Consider the following 17,468-nt stretch of genomic DNA (forward strand, 5'->3'; position numbering starts at 1 on the left):
TGACGGTCTCACGTGTCATGACTTGATATCTGAGAAGAGGAAAACATATTCCACAGTGACGTGTCCTGAATGCCTCAATCAGTTGCTAATCGCATTTGCTTTTGCTGCACCTCTTTAAATTTTTTACATTTTCAAGCTACCTCTGAGCTTTGACATCTCAACATGTGATAGACGTTTAAAGATTCAAAATAACAGCGGCTGCAACTGTCCAAGTAATTCTTTATGCGACAAGGCAAACTCAACTGATACAAAATACGAAAACCAAAAAAAAAACAAAAAACCCAAAAGATTTCTATTTACATCAGCTATACAAAAATACATTTTTATTTCAAACTGCAATGAATTCTTTCCTTTACACAAACATGTGAAAACAATTAGATATGGAGGACTGAAAACAGCACGACTAGAAGGGCCGATTTGCTCTCCTCTCAGCCTCACATTCAATAAAACTAAATCGAAAGTGCGTCAACGTTTCAAAAAAAGAAAAAAGGAGAACATAAATATCTTTTCCACCAGTGCAGCACACATGAAAACAACATTACAGCAGTTCTCAGCAGATAACACCAGCACAGAGAGGAGGAAGCTGTTCTGATTTGCTTCGGAGTTTCACGAAGTGTTTGCAAGAGGATGAAGTGTGGTGGATGAAAAACAACAATTCTGGGTTATCAGTAATTATCCTAGGCTTTTTTGAGGGTTTTTTTCTTTTACAGAAAGATGATTTCTGACAAATTGGTATAAGGCTAAGAGTATAACATTTCTGAAATAGGTCTCCTCGTCAGCAGCAGATTTACAACTGAGAACTTTGTGGTCAGAAGTGCAACATCAGCTTGTGTTTCCTTCACAATGTCCTCAACAGCTCATGAAGTGGAGAAGGCTGTCAGAGTAAAATCCTTCAGGACGGGTTAAAGCAGGGGTGTCCAAACATTTTGCAACAGGGGGGGGCACAACTAAAATTATGCCTTTTGTTATGAAAAATGCAAATTCTAGTGTAAAAAACAAACTTAATGCAGTTTTTTAATGAAATGTACCAGGCTGATTTCAACACAGGAAGTATCTGTATATAATTTTAGATGTATTCTAGGCTGCAAAAACATGATATGTGTCCCTTTTGAACAAAAACAAACACTTATTTAGCCTACTTTAATAAATGGATACACCCAAGTCTAAGTTCAAGCAAAGGTTAGTGGATGCTTGTGGTGCTGTGTACTATCAAATTAAGATGAAAGCCAAAAATGGAGTTAAGATAGTTTGTGTTTCTCCTTAAAGCTGCAGTATGTAACTTTTATAAAATAATACTTTTCTTACATATTTGTTCAAGCTGTCACCATGTCATGACAGCGTGAGACAATCTGTGAAGAGGGGAAAAAAATAACACTGGGAGAAGGCAGAAGACCCAACTAGAAACACCCAATCAGAGCCAGAAGGAGGGCCTTATCGCTGTCAATCAAGGCTGTATGCCGCTTTCCTCCTTCCCCCTTCCTTTCTGCTACAATACAGCTTCAGCACACCTTGTCACTATTGCTAATGCTAGTTAGCATGGCCACCAATGACGGCAGATCAACTGTTTAGCACGTTTAGCAGCACGTTCATGAGGATGATGTCCCAGAGCAGTGCACTTCTTCAGGGAGGAAGTGAAGAAGAAAGCTTTTCACAAATTATCTGTCTAAAGTTATACTGATATGACATGGTGAGAATTTTAACAAATATGTAAAACAAAACATGTTTTGTAAAAGTTGCATACTTTTTATTTCTAAAATAATTATTTGGACACCCCTGGGTTAAAGTCAACAATCTGGTAAAGTCTGCAGCAGCTAGTGTTGATCTTGCCTTGATAAAGCCACGTAACCACAGACTGCAGGGGCACAGCAGTCGGGGTTGTCAGGGTGGGAACGACACAGCGGGATGACAAAATGGATTTCAATGAGATGAAAGTTCAAGCGTTAGGTGCTTTTCTAAATATTGCACTTTAAAAGCAGAGGATGAAACCCCAAAACTGATTTTTAGAGTACCAACAGGAAGTGCTTGTACATCCAACCCTCACACCAGACACTGGGTTGGGTCAGGAGGAGTGAACTGAACGAGTGTCGTCTAGGGAGGCGCTTCCCGTCACCTCACTTCCCCTGGAGGTTGCTGAGCTCCATGTCCTCCTTGCGCCGCTTCTGCTGGGTGAAGAGGGAGCTGAAGGGGTACAGCTTGGCCTTGGCCGGGTAGCGCTGTCCGGCGATGTTCACCTCGTAGTCGCCGCGGTTGATGAAGTCGGGGGTGATGGGCATGGGGAGGCCCTCGGGGCCCGGCGGCGGGGACACGAAGCCCAGGCAGACGTGGCGCTCCAGGGTGTAGCTGTAGGCACTGCTGGTGGTGGTCCCGGCCAGCTGGCCACTGCGGTAGACGGGCTCGCCCCACCACGGCCACAGGTCCAGCTCCGTGTCGTGGTCCTCCAGGACGAGCATGACGAAGCGGCGGAACACGCCTTCTTGGCGCTGCTGCAGCAACGCCTCGCGGCCCAGGAAGTTTGTGTCCTGTGGAGGAGAGGCACAGAGACACAGGGGCATTATCAATGGACGTCACGCTGTGTACACACCCACTGTCGCTGTGCGTGTCACCTGCAGAGTATATTGTTGTATCTATTCAAACTATTTACAATTAAATTATTTACAAATCACAGTGAGCTCAGATCCACCTATTTTCTCCTTAGTATCTCATTCACTAATGTTGAAGAATAACTTGTTTTCTCATGCTGTAATAAACAGTGCACAGACTAGTGGTAAAAACAACAAGACAATGAAAAGTAACCATAGCAACCAGTGACAGTTTAAAGGCAAAGTGCATGCATCTTTTGTGCTTACAAACAAATAATTGCTCTATAAAAAAGGCAGTCAGAGCCCACTCTGTGGCGCCTGCAGAGCCATGTTCCTTCTCAGTGTGTTGGAACTGATTATTAACCGTGCAGCCCGTTTTAGCAATACTGCACTGACACAACAGCTGCGACTCACCAGAGGTTCTGGTTCTGAGCTCGACAGTAAACTTGTTGATTTAAAGTGCCGCCTGTGGTGTCTGCAGCTGCAGTCAGGACATTTAGAGCGAAGCAGATGGCAAACTGACTGAAACGAAGCTTTGCGCTCCAATAAATATGCCGTGGGTGTGCGGTGAGAGCACATTTCCCCAGTGGGCGGACCGACCTTGTCGAACTTGACCCTGAACTCCCGTCCGCACTCCAGCGGCGTAGTGAACGTGTCGAGGTCCTGACCCCAGAAGGCAAAGAACTTCTCGATGCGAAGGCTCCTCAGCGCGTAGTACCCGGAGTTACGGATGCCGTACTTCTGCCCCACTGACATCACCTCGTTGTACACATGCAGCGCGTACTAGAGGGAGTAAATGGATGACATCAGAGTTAAACTTCACAGGAATCGGTGTTTTTCCTGAAATCCCTACCGGTATAAATCACCATACAGAGAAGATGTGACCTGATGTGCAGTGGCAATCAGAAGTTGATGTTAACCTATTGTCAACATGCTGATCATTGTCCATTCAAGTAACTAAAGTTTTACACCACAAGGGACAAAAAAAAAAGAAAAAAAAAAAGAGGGGGGTGCACTGATTGCAGTTTTCTGGCCAACCACCAATCTATATATAGGCTGACCTGCCGCTTCAGACTTTGGCCGATACTGTTTTTTTGTTGTCTGAAAAGCTGCTAAATATATAAACAAAGTTGTTAAGCTGGTAACTATGAGTTACCAGCTTACTATGACTTGAGTTGACTGCACATAAGCAGATGTGTTATGATGGGCGGTTGTGTCAGTCAGCCCTCTCACATGGTCGAGCTAATGTGGACAGCGGCTGAGTTTCAGAGTTTTGAGGAGGTGGAAAGATAGAAGGGCATGGTTGGTTTAATATGTAATTACTGGCAGATAGCACAAAATTAAGGAACCTAACTCTCCTTGGGCTGCCACCTTATTGTGGTGGAGGGGTTTGAGAGCCCCAACAATCCTAGGAGCTATGCTGTCTGGGGCTTCATGCCCCTGGTAGGGTCGCCCAAGGCAGACAGGTCCTAGGTGAGGGACCAGACAAAGCGCAGCCCGAAGACCCCGATGATCAGAAACAACTTTGGACTTGGTGTTCCGTCATCGTAAGGACCGGAGGGTGTGCTCCAATTATAGAGGGGTCACACTCTTAAGCTTCCCTGGCAAGGTCTATTCAGAGGTCCTGGAGAGGAGGGTCCGTCGGATAGTCGAACCTCGGATTCAGGAAGAGCAGTGTGGTTTTCGTCCTGGTCGTGGAACACTGGACCAGCTCTACACCCTCAGCAGGGTCCTGGAGGGTGCATGGGAGTTCGCCCAACCGGTCTACATGCGTTTTGTGGACTTGGAGAAGGCGTTCGACCGTGTCCCTCGGGGAGCTCTGTGGGGGGTTCTCCGGGAGTATGGGGTACTGGGCCCCAAGTGGAGGAGTTCAGGTATCTTGGTATCTTGTTCACGAATGAGGGAACAAGGGAGCAGGAGATCGACAGGCGGATTGGTGCAGCGTCTGCCGTCAAGCGGGCGCTGTACCGGTCCGTCTTGGTGAAGAGAGAGCTGAGCCAAAAAGCGAAGCTCTCGATTTACCGGTCGATCTATGTTCCCACCCTCATCTATGGTCATGAGCTTTGGGTCATGACCGAAAGAACGAGATCGCGGATACAAGCGGCCGAAATGGGTTTTTTCCATAGGGTGTTTTGGTTCTCCCTTAGAGATAAGGTGAGAAGTTCAGTCATCCGGGAGGGACTCAGAGTAGAGCCGCTGCTCCTTCACATCGAGAGGAGCCAGTTGAGGTGGCTTGGGCATCTGGTCAGGATGCCTCCTGGACGCCTCCCTGGTGAGGTGTTCCGGGCACATCCCACCGGGAGGAGGCCCCGGGGAAGACCCAGGACACGCTGGAGGGATTATGTCTCTCGGCTGGCCTGGGAACGCCTCGGGATTCCCCCGGAGGAGCTGGAAGAAGTGGCCGGGGAGAGGGAAGTCTGGGCCTCCCTTCTGAAGCTGCTACCCCCGCGACCCGACCCCAGATAAAGCGGAAGAAAATGGATGGATGGATGAATGTGCATAAAACTGTGGGCTGTGCAAGGAAAAAAAACATTTTGACCTGGAATACAATGTGCACTACAGAAAATCTAAATAATTCAAAATCTGGGCAGTCACATTTCTTTTACAAATTAATCGAAGTTGTTAAATTCAAAATTAAGGGTCAAAAGTGGTCAGAAAATTGAGCGCATTTTCTCAAACACTCTGTCCTGTCGTCTTAATTCAACTCATTTGCACCTCTATGGGGATGTAGAGCATGAAACCTGGTTCTCCGGTATGAGTCATGCTCATCACTCTGATCCCATTGGCATAGCCCACACTCATCTCCTGCAAATACAAACAGGGGCAACATGACGGCAAGAGCAAAGACCAAACAACAAGCCGCTCATCATCAGCTTCGCTTCGACTTGTCTTTCTCACCTTGCAGAACATGGAGGGGAAGTGCTCGGGCGTCATGGAGACGTACGACAGCTCAGCCAGAACGTCCATTGCTCGCGGACCAATCAGATTCAGAGCTGAAAGAGAAAAGTTTGATAAGCAACCTTTTCAAGAGACAGAGAGGGTAGTAGAACATTGAGGCTCACCTGTGTACTTCCAGCTCACATCCTCTAGGTGGAGGTGTGGGTCGTTGGGCATGTGCTTCTTTATCCAAGACCAACAGTGGACCTGCTGGTCCGTCGGAGAGATGATGAAGAAACTGGAGGCAAACGAAGATCGTTTTCCATTTTAGAGGAGTTTTTTATAACATAGATCTTAAGTCCATGGCGCCGTTTCTTGGCTCCAACCTGTTCTTGCTGAGGCGGACCACGCTGCAGTCGTTCTCGTAGCCGCCCCTCTCGTTCAGCATGCCGGTGTGGACGATGTGTCCAACGGGAACGTCCAGGTCGTTGGCGCACAGATACTGCAGCAGCTCCAAAGCCTGGTCGCCTGTTGACTGAGACAAAAGTTCACAAATCACTTCCGTTGTGTTTTATCCAACCCAAATGTTTGAGTTTAATCAAAAACAGGGAAGTAGAGAGGAAATGAACAAGAAACAAGCTCAGAAGATCAATAGTGAATTGCTTTAAGAGGCATGTGGAGGCCTGTATTGTGTAGAAATTTTGATATAGTTATGAACACGGTGTGCATACTTTTCCTCAGTATACTTCAAGCACTTTTCAAACAACTTACCTAACCCTAACCCTAACCCTAACATATATAAAATAAAAAAACTAAAAAAGGAAGTTTAAATTTACTATTGCATATAATTTATTACTGTTATTAATAACATCTTGTGGTAATATTCTACATTCAAACAATTCAAATAAATTGTTAGATTCCTGCTCAAATTAAATGCTTACCCACAAAAAAATATATATATTTTTTTTTAAATTCTCCTTAGGTGTGTGTGTGCATGGTTGTGTGTCCTGTCCGTCTCTGTGTTGCCCTGTGACAGACTGGCGACCTGTCCATATATATATTTATATATATGTATTTATTGTATGTAAACTTCTGGGCTCACTTGGAATTAATGTTTCCAAATTGAGGCGTCTAATCAAACGTGAGATTGTATTTTATTACAAAGCTAAGCAGTTTGAAAAGCACTTTCAAGGATTTCAAGCACCCATACAAACACTGAATGAAAGAACAACAAAATGGCAAAACAAATAGAAAACTTGACCATGTCACGTTATTTTGGTGACAAACTATATATGTATATATAAATAGTATTTTATTGATCCTACAGAAAAGTCTAGCTGGTATCTTTAAAAAGAGCCAATGATTTGTGACAAATCAATGCAACACTGAAGGCAAAGATGATAGTTAAAACTGCTACAGATGAGGGGGAACTGGGTTTTTTCTACCTAATTTGATGCTGATTGTAAGACGTGACTCACAGTCAGCTCAAACTTGGTGAAGGAGGACATGTCGATGACACAGACGGCCTCTTTGCAGCACTTCACTTCTGCTCCGACAATATCAAACCAGTCGGGCTTGTAGAAGGTCTTACTCTGATCCAGGGACAGCAGATCTGAAAAAGAAAGAAACAGCAGGGGTTTTATTCATGAAACACCTCCAGAAATCATACGGCAAAAACTCAAAAGAATGAGTTTGAACCCTGGGTTCTAATCGATAATGTCACACCATAAACAATGTGTTTCTATGAATTCAGTTTCTTGGTAGCGGTCGTAAAAGTTAGTTTCTGTTGACAAATTCTGGGAAATCTGCAGTAAAAATCACTGCATTTCTGTAGATGTTCCATCTTTACTGAGAATTAAGTATATTAGGTGCATTCTTGGAACAGCACCTGCAATGACTTCTCTTAACTCTACTTTACTCTCTGTTGTTGATTCTCAGACTGGCTAGTAAAAAAATGTTAGGAAGTTGAGAAGAGTTGGTGTGGTGCTGAGCAGTATGCACCTTTCCCAGGGGGAACAAAGTATTTGGGCCTTTCGAAGCCATGTTTTTCCATCCAGCGAGCCCCCTGGGTGTCCAGGCGGTCGTACAGGGGACTGGTCCTGAGCTGCCGGCCGGTCTGAAAGTCCCACCGAGGAACCTTCAGCTCATACAGCAGGGCTAAAAATGAGACGCAGAAACACAACAATAAAAAACATTTAAAAAATAACTTCTCAATGAGTATATATACACACACAAGAATTCAATACGATTGTATCACATAAACGTCAAAATACACCAACTGTTAGGAAACTGATAAGCTGATGGATTATTTGGTGAATGAATGGCTGGGAGGAGATATGGTGATTGAGAAAAAATGTAAAACTTTTCTGAACTTTTTTCTTTTCCATAATTACCCAGAACTAGATAATACTGTAAGATATCAATATGTTTAATTATTTTCCAGCATCTGCAGGAACCCTTGTGAAAAGCCTTGGAGTTGAAAGTGTAAACCGATCAAGTGTTGAGCTTCAGAGGACCTTGTAGATCTGAGGAAGATATCTAATTATAATAGGACCGGGACTTACTTTTTTTTTTCTTTAAAAACACAAATACAAAAGGTTCCGGTCGAAACTTTTGTATTCGTGTGTTTCTGGTACGCATGTAAATCTGACGTCCACATTTCCAGAAGTATTTTTTTCAAAGAAGTTGCATGAATGATCAGAGGTTGCTGAAACACTTTAAAGTTGAATGGGTATAAACAGCACTTTGCTGTCATTTAGGATAACAGATTAAAGGAGTGGCCGCTACTCACGCATGACTTCCATGACTCGGTGTCTCAAGAAGGTTCGGCTGCTCTGCAGGTTGCCGAAGCGTTTGATGTCCAGAGGCCAGACGTTGGCGGAGGGGTAGCCGTAGGTCATCCACTCTGCCAGGTACCTGCACACAGCAGGAAGAGGCTGTTTGAGCTTCACTGAACACGTCAACATCACAGCAGAGCGTCGACGTATGAAAACATTTCTTTCCATTCAACACACATGGAAAAAGTAAATAAATAATGCCTGTAAAACAAAAAATAAATAAATTTAAAAAAAACAACTTTTAAAAACAGAGTTTCTCCCCCATTTAATGAGTTATTGCTTACTTCCCGGCTCCTCCGGCGAAGGCCAGACCCGAGGAGTTCATCCCTGCCAGCACGTAGTAGCCAGACACACCCGGTGTCTCCCCCATCAGGCAGCGCATGTCGGGCGTGAAGGACTCTGGACAGTTGACCAGCTGGTGGATCTCGGCTGTTTCGATGTGCGGCATTCTTCTCAGCAGGGCGCCGAGCATCGGCTCTGGAAGCAGAAGAGCGCAACGGTAAGGAGTTTTGTCTCCGACAAATATTTCTATGTTCTAATAATCCAGATTGGTGTGTTCAGATTTCGGACGGCATGTTGTTATGCCAAAGTGACCCCTTCGGGAGAATTTAGCCGAGGTATTTTAGTTGCGTGTTGCTGTGGTTCAGGTTTGGCTGAGAACTTGTGTCCTCCCCATGAGGTTGACGAGAGTTATGACGACCTGTCAGCTTGCATCTCAAATTACTACCATGAGGCCAAGGACAAAAGATTAAAGAATGCATGTGTCTTGAGACATATGTACAACGACATATGTCATGCAAAGACAAAAACAATAAACAAAGGGATTCATTTTGAATAAAAGTATATTTTTTGTATTTTAAAAAAAGAGAATGATTTAACTGATTTTTATTCAATTTTTGTCTGTGCTGAATGTGGGAGCATTCAAAATCCATCATAGCCTAATTTATTGCCTGTGTAATCCATCTTGTAATCGATTAGGGCTGAGGCAATTAATTGTGATGAATCAATTATTGAAATAATTGTTAATTTAGTTTATAATTAAACAGGAATATGCAAACTCAAAAAAATGCCATTTTCTGAAATAATATATTCAGAGCAGTAATTAAGCCAAAACTGTACAAAATTATATGCATTTTGCATTTAAGATAAAAATAAACTTTTGTCTGTAAATCTGTTCTCCCCAGAACTCCTCAAGTGCCACAGTTTTAGCTTTACCTGGTTTAAATTGTGTGGGGAAAAAAAAAAAAGAAAAGCGTCTTTTTCTGTGATTACTAATCAAAAAATAAAAATCAATAGCTCCATCCTACATTCTATAGAACGCTGAGCTTCTCACATGTTGATGTTACAAGTATTTTTTTTTAGCTGCCGATGCATGCTTTGCTACAAATGATCAATCGTTTGCTAAAGGAATGCTGCCTTATTGCATTTTGGAAAATAAAATGTTTGCTTTATTATTTATAAAAAATTCATATTTGATTATTATCTTTAGATGTATTTCTAATATTATATAAAAAGGGCTTAAGTAATTAAATGAAAAATCTACAAGATTTGCCAATTTTTCACTCAATCGATACAATAATTGATTATTACAATAATTATGAGCTGCAGCCCTGTAATATATTAATATGCAGTCAAATAAAATTCTCAGAGTGCTCGGTCGGTCCTCGTTACCGAAGTGATCCCAATCCTCCTGCATGTTCTGGATCTCCAGCTGGTTGCGGCCCTCGGTGAAGATTGGTTTGGGGTTCTTCTCAAAGCCACCGGACAAAAGGCCTCCCTGCCACAGCCTCGCGTACATCCTACCATCCATATCAATTATAACTGGGGAAAAAAATAAATAAATAAAAAATCACAGACACAAGTCCCATTAGATCAACCTCAACTTTAACAATTCATACACAAGAGCAGAGATCCACCAAGAAGAATGTTTGTGGTTCCCAATCTCTGGTTTTGCAACCTGTGGTCTCAGAGGCTCTGACATTATCTTGTGACTAGCAGAGCAAAGGAGGATTATGTATTAAAATACTACCCAAAACTGCAGTTTCAAGTAAAAACAGACTTTACAAATGGATTAGAAACTACAGCAAAAAACAAAGTGTAAATCAGTCTATTTTATTTCAGAGACCTGGAGTGTTGGGCGCCAGTGGCTCCTGGAGAGGTTTGGTGAGGAGGTAGAAGTGCTCACAGCCATGGAGCGGGACCGACACTTTCACTTCACTAGCCTGGCCCAGCTCGTAAGCCCACTGGAGCGGAGACACATGGAGAAGAAGCACCAGATGACTGCATGAACCAAACAAACAAGACCCACCAAAGATATTCACAATAAATCTAGTTAGCTAGAAAGGTTTTATTAGCAGCTAGCTAGCGGTAGCCTCAACCGCCTTGAGTCACAGAACATTGTGGTGACTCAAACTTTAGCCTGACAGAAAAGTTTCACGAGAAAACTATATAGAATATACAAGATTAAAGATTAATTTAAGACTGGTGGTTAACATATTTAAGGCCAACTTGCATATCTTCCAATGGATTTAAGACATTTTAAGGCCTCCATTTTAAATACGTGAATTTAAGGCTTTTTAAGGATGCGCAGAAGTCTTGTTGAATGTCATTGAAAATAATATGCAGCTAACTTCCTGATGTAAACAAGGCACCAAGTCCCGAGAGCATCAGTTTTACCTGACCGGCACAGTTGACAAAGTATTCACACTCAATGGAGCCGCGATCAGTCTCCACAGCCATAACGTGGCCTTTCTCCACCACCACCTGCTGAACAGCGGTCCGGTCCAGAATCTGGACCCCTGAAAACCAACAGAAATGAAACATGAGGAGGAAGATAGAGAGAGAGACAAAAACGGGGCGAAGTCAGGGTTCCCTCTGAAGTTACCTTGTCGGGCGGCAGCCACGGCCAGCGCGTGGTTAACGTCGGGCGAGGACACCACAGCGTCATCGGGGAGATGCAGCGCCCCCACCAGGTCATGAATGTTGACTAGGGGGTGGAGTTTGGCGATCTCTTTGGGTTTAATAATGTTACAGTTGATCCCCAACACTCTGTGGATAAATTAGGAACTTCATTGTTCTTTACTGTCTTTAAATCAAGCAAATCGATGGCCTCCGCCTACACCCATGTAGCCCCTGACACTAATGAGTTCAACTGCCTGTCTTACTTGAGTCTCGTTGCCAGGCGCTTAAGTGAAATGAAGCGATCCTGATTTTGTGCCAGACATAAAGAACCGGTCTTCACATAACCTGGAAAATAATAAGAAATCCAACACACACACAAGTATTGAGTCAGAAATGCTTATAAATTCTTTTTTTTTTTTTTTTTAAACTTTGTCAAGTTAAAAACCACAAATTCAATGTATTTTATTTAGATTTTACATGATAGGCCAACACAAGGCAGAAAATGCCAATGTAGTGGAAGAAAAATGGCATCGTTGCTAGTTTTATACATCTAAACACGGAGATTTCAAACCATTTCTCTTTGTTTTTGCTTCGTCAGATTTGATGAGAGACGGTCGGGATTTCAATCTGGACTGATTATAACTCATGAATGTGCTAAACCGCCTGTGCATGGTGCTGCATTTAGTCCCTCCGGAACTTTTGCGATGTTTTTTTGTGATTGTTGCGACCTAAAATGGCTGACTTTGCAGCACCTTTTTCCAAAAGCTGCAGTCAAAGTTGCACATTTTTACAAGCTTTATTTTTGACATAACACAACCTTATAAATATATAAAATTGCAGCGCATTACCTTCCCAAAAAGTATTTTATATGGTCAATATAAAATGCAAACGGAAATATATTAATGCAAAAACTATTTCAGAGGCACATTGTACTCCTTTATGGATGTCTAGTGCAAATTTAATTAATCATACCTGACACAGATGCTAGTACAGGCAGAGGAAAGGCAGGTGGTGCAAAAATGCTATTTGTATCCGTCAGTTCAAGTTAATGATGATGAAGTTACACATTGTAATTTTCCCTTTATTGTCAGCATCAAAAGCTGAATATGAGTGAAGGCTGTAAAGCATCTAACCTGTTTTAACGCCGGTCTCCTCCTCTAGCTGCTGGTAAAGGCTGCTGGAGTAGTTGGCCATCTGAGACTCGATGGAGATCGGTTTAGCCATGCTGAGAATGCCAGCGCAGAGTCTGGTTGTTCCTGCACCAAGCCTGGGCGAAATGCAAAATATGAATAAAACATAATTATTCAACCGTATGATCTTCTCCTGAAGACCAATATGAACCAATTTAAGGCTGGACCACCGTGATGTCAAATCAGCTTTTTTGAGTTTTACATAATGTTGTAATGTAATTCCCTCATCAAAAACATGCCTGGAGTGTTGCTTTGATTCTTTTATACATGTTTAAGAAATCATTTTGACTCCAAATGGTTGCCACGGGAAATGCTAAATCCTTGCTATCACCAAGGGACACCTTTTCTTTGTCTCCAGGTGAACTTCTGCATTACAGAGCACTCCTTCCCTGCAACTCCCCCATTTAGCTCCTTCAGACTAGCCAGAAGTAATTAGCAAGCACCTGGTAGAGCTTCACATCTACTTCTCAGTGCAAAGCTCCTCAGAGCAATGCTAAAGGCTTAATTGGGGAACTGTGATGATGTCTTGAAAGAGCAAAAGGTTCTTAAAGAGAGAAAGGCCCAATTTCCAGATTTTAAACTGCTAAGTACATTTAAATCCCCTGAAAGCAACTTGGCTAGTTAGTTAATGGAGTTGGTGCAGTAAAATGACACTCTGTTCCTGATAAATACATAATCGTGCCCCTTTAAGTACAATATATGGTTTTCCTCTCACCTGCCCTGCTCAAGCAGAACGATGTCCGTCCAGCCCAGTTTGGCCAGGTGGTAGGCCACTGATGTTCCAACAATCCCGCCTCCACAGATGACCACCCGGGCCTGGCCTGGCACAGGAGGGAGCTGGGAGTCCCCGCTGACAGCCAGACACTGCGGGGAGGTCCAGAGCCCCCTGCCCGCCAGCCTGAAGCCCATCTGAGGGAGCAGCAGCCTGGGGAGCAGCCCAGGAGCCATGGCCCTGGAGCTCCGCACACAGCTGCACATGGCTGTGCTTTCTGCAGCAAACAAACACAAACACAGAGCTTCAGTGAGGGAGGTTTGGTCCACGCCGCAAAGGCGATTAAGACAAGTGTTCCTTATAGTTTAAATGCTGGTTAAACAAGCGTGGCAGTCATTACACGGTTATAGCCTTCATAAGTAATACGGGTTATTTTACTGAAAAGCTCTGTGGTCCACATTTAAAGAGCAGCAGGAGCCTTGGAGGAGTAGCAAGGTGAAAACAAGTCTCTGAGTTAAGTGAAGACAGCACTGTTCTTAAAGCTTCCCTATAGCTGGACCGCTAGCTTTAGCTGACGACACTTTTAACACATAAATTGTTCTGCGAACTCAGCTTGGAGGTAAAGCGGCCGAAGCAAGCCTCATTTTTTAAAAGTTACATAAAAGCCGCCTTGACATTGCGAGGCTTTATGGTGGCTGGGTTTAACTTATCAGGGTTGACTGGAGCTACACTGCGTAGCTTGTAGCAGACGCTAGCTAATGTTCACTACTTTGTATATTAACTCAGCCGAATGACAGAATATGAAAACACATGTCTGACATTTAATTTGTTCACGACGGCCTTAAACTCACCTAGTCAGCCAAGTCCGGCCGTTGCTGTAGGTTTACAAACAAAGTGGGGAAGAGCAAGGACTGATATGAGTGCAAGTCGCCACATGAATCAAGCTAGCGTCAATTGGAGGCGCTACTTCCGGTGTGGAACTTCAAATTAAAGTCACACGCCCCATTTTATTCCCAAGCCTTGTCATTTATTTTCTTACTTCCGTTTCACTCCGTTAATAAGAAAGTCGGAACTGAGATAATAAGGAGTACTAAACACAATTTGATTCGTGGTCAGTTGTGATAATATCCCGTCTGTATATCACTAATTTCTAAACATTTATGCCATTTGCAACATAGTCAAAACTGTATTTCACAACTGGAAAGTAATGTCAGCCACACCAGTTGACCCATTACATTTTTTGAATTTCCAACCAAATATGTACGTGCTGACGTAGGATACAACCTATACGTTTAAAAATGTCAGAATCAGTTTTATTCCCCTTGTTAGTTCAAACAAACAAGGAATTTAACTTGGGGTCCGCTTTTCCCTCAGTACATTTAAAATATAAATGGATTTTAAAAATGAAAAAAAAATAGCAAAATATAGTTTTTTCTATAGAACAATGTATTTTACTTTGACTACACTGGTTTTATTTTTTATGAATACTTCAGATCCAGGGGCAAAAAGAAAATAGCCCTGGATATTCGTCTGTCGTGGCGATCAAACTGTATAATCTCCACTCAGCACATTATTACTTCTCGCCGGATGGACAGCTGTGTGACTGTTGTCACAGAGACCTGGCTGGAGGATAACATCCCGGACGCAGCGGTGGAGATAACGGGGCGCGCTCTGTTCCGGGCGGATCGGACTGCAGCTTCGGGTAAGGGCAGAGGCGGAGGTTTGGCATTGTATGTACACAATGCCTGGTGTACAGCCACACACTCTGTCGGCACATTCTGCTGTCCTGACTTGGAATATCTGGCGGTGAAATGCAGACCCTTCAAGTTGGTGAGAGAACTCTCGTCCATTGTGATCGTGGCCGTCTACATACCACCGAGGGCTAATGCTAAGCTAGCATTAGAGGAGCTGTACTGCCTGATCAGCGTGCAGATGAACTCCAACCCGGAGGCGGCCGTGATTGTGGCGGGGGACTTCAATCACGTGGAACTGAAGGCTGTGTTTCCCAAATTCCACAAATCCATAAACTTTCCCACCAGAGACAATAACATTTTGGACCAGGTCTACTGCAATATCCCCGGAGCCTACAAGGCTGTAGCAGCTCCACATCTGGGCATGTCTGACCACATCTCAGTGGAGCTGATTCCTGTCTACAAGCCTCTGGCCTGCAGAACTAAGCCGACCACCAGAATAGTTCAGGTCTGGACTGAGGAGGCCTCCTCTGCACTTCAGGACTGCTTTGAGCATACAGACTGGAGTGTGTTCAGGGACGGCGCAGACCTGGAGGAATACTCATCGTCCGTTCTGTCCTATGTTCAGTTCTGCACCAACGCTGTCCTCCCTGTTAAGACCATAAAAGTGTTTCCAAACCAGAAACCATGGCTGGACAGCACAGTACGGGCCCTGCTGAAAGCCCGGGATGCTGCCTACAGGTCTGGAGACAGGTTGGCTTATAGCAGGGCCCGGTCGGAACTGAAAAAAGGTATTAAGCAGGCCAAGCTCCAGTACAAACAGCAGATTGAGGAACATTTCATCAACAACAACCCCCGAAGCATGTGGAGAGGCATTAGAACCATGACGGACTACAAACACAGCACTCAGCTGACCAGCCGCGACCCCACCCTGCCTGACACCTTAAACAGTTTCTTTGCCCGCTTTGACACGGCGGGCAGCAGAGAAGCCGTACATTTACCCCAACTGGAAGAGCAGCACCAGCCCCTCGTCTTACAGAAGCATCAGGTGACGTCCACCCTGAGGAGGATCAACACCCACAAAGCTCCAGGACCGGACAAGGTGTCAGGCCAGACGCTGAAAACCTGCGCCGACCAGCTGGCAGGAGTGTTTCTGGACATTTTCAATCTGTCCCTGCAGCTCGCCATGGTTCCTGAGTGCCTCAAGTCTTCCACCATCATCCCTGTACCGAAGAAGAGGTCCATCACCAGCCTGAACGATTACCGGCCCGTCGCTCTGACCCCGGTGATCATGAAGTGCTTTGAGAGGATTCTTCTGAGGTACATCAGATACTTCATCCCCGCAAACCTGGACAGCCTTCAGTTCGCCTACAGAGCGAACCGGTCAACAGAGGATGCTGTCTCCATCACTCTGCACACAGCCCTGACCCATCTGCAGCATCCCAACACCTACATCAGGATGCTATTTGTAGACTTCAGCTCAGCATTTAATACCGTCATCCCAGACAAGCTGGTGCTGAAGCTACTCGAGGTGGGGCTGCCCGCTTCACTGTGCCACTGGATCAGAGACTTCCTCACCAACAGGCCTCAGGTGGTGAGAATAAGTGGCTCAACATCGTCCCCACTGGTCCTCAACACAGGCACGCCGCAGGGCTGTGTGCTCTTTACACACAACTGCGTGGCCGTCCACCCCACCAACACAGTCGTGAAGTACGCGGACGACACAACAGTAGTGGGTCTCATTTCAGACAACAACGAGACCCACTACAGAGAGGAGATTCTGCAGCTCACTCAGTGGTGTTCAGCCAACAACTTGGTGCTGAACACAGGGAAGACCAAGGAGGTCATTGTGGACTACAGAAGGTCCAGGAAGACGGATCATACTCCCCTTCTCATAGATGGAGAAGTGGTGGAACGTGTGGACAACATCAAGTTCCTGGGCCTCCACATCACCTCTGACCTCTCCTGGAACACAAACACCTCCCACCTGGTGAAGAAAGCACAACAAAGGCTCTTCTTCCTCAGGAAACTGAGACGGGCTGGACTTTCCTCACGGCTGCTCGTGAACTTTTACAGGGCGATGATCGAGAGCATCCTCTGCCTCAACATGACTGTGTGGTATGGTAGCTGCACAGCATTGGAGAGGAAACAACTGACACGGGTGGTGAGAACAGCACAAGGCATTGTGGGATGCCCCCTCCCAGACCTGGACTCCATTTACACAGACCGGGTCAAGAAGAGAGCTGGATCCATAGCGATGGATTCCAGCCACCCGGGCCACAGACTGTTTGTGCCGCTGCCATCAGGCAAGCGGTACAGGAATATACGGACTACAACAAATAGACTGAGAAACAGTTTCTTCCCCACAGCCGTCAGAGCCATTACTCCCTGCCGCCCCCCCCTCCCACACATATCATAACCTCGCAGTCACACATACATATCCCCCACCCCCACACAGCCATATTGTTCTGCACTTTGCACTGTCACATTATCAGTACTTTGCCATAATTGGACCTGCTGCTACTTCTTTGGTGTGGTTGAGTGCCTTTAGTTAATTTAGTTGTATATATTGTTATTATTATTATTGTGTGTTTGCTTATTTATACTGTATATATTTGACCTTTTGCACGGGAGCTGCAATGGAAATTTCGTTGAATTCTGTTCAATGACAATAAATGCTA

The 17,468-nt window shown here is 44.6% G+C and overlaps 1 protein-coding gene across 1 annotated transcript; it reads right to left on the bottom strand.

Annotated features, from left to right (window-relative positions):
- Positions 1-202: 202 nt before the first annotated feature.
- On the bottom strand, positions 203-14,068 carry pdpr (pyruvate dehydrogenase phosphatase regulatory subunit). Its single transcript, XM_028014652.1, has 18 exons — positions 13,948-14,068; positions 13,100-13,373; positions 12,328-12,461; positions 11,458-11,539; positions 11,178-11,341; positions 10,970-11,091; positions 10,419-10,536; positions 9,965-10,114; positions 8,578-8,770; positions 8,248-8,372; positions 7,458-7,613; positions 6,935-7,068; positions 5,843-5,991; positions 5,642-5,754; positions 5,478-5,572; positions 5,295-5,384; positions 3,180-3,362; positions 203-2,519 (listed from the first exon to the last, which is right to left on the bottom strand). Exons 2-18 carry the CDS (start codon positions 13,360-13,362, stop codon positions 2,112-2,114), a joined length of 2,679 nt encoding a protein of 892 aa, XP_027870453.1. The 5' UTR covers positions 13,363-13,373; positions 13,948-14,068; the 3' UTR covers positions 203-2,111.
- Between the last annotated feature and the right edge of the window lie 3,400 nt (positions 14,069-17,468).

This window comes from Xiphophorus couchianus, chromosome 4 (genome assembly GCF_001444195.1).
Source record: "Xiphophorus couchianus chromosome 4, X_couchianus-1.0, whole genome shotgun sequence".
Taxonomy (NCBI): Eukaryota; Metazoa; Chordata; class Actinopteri; order Cyprinodontiformes; family Poeciliidae; genus Xiphophorus; species Xiphophorus couchianus.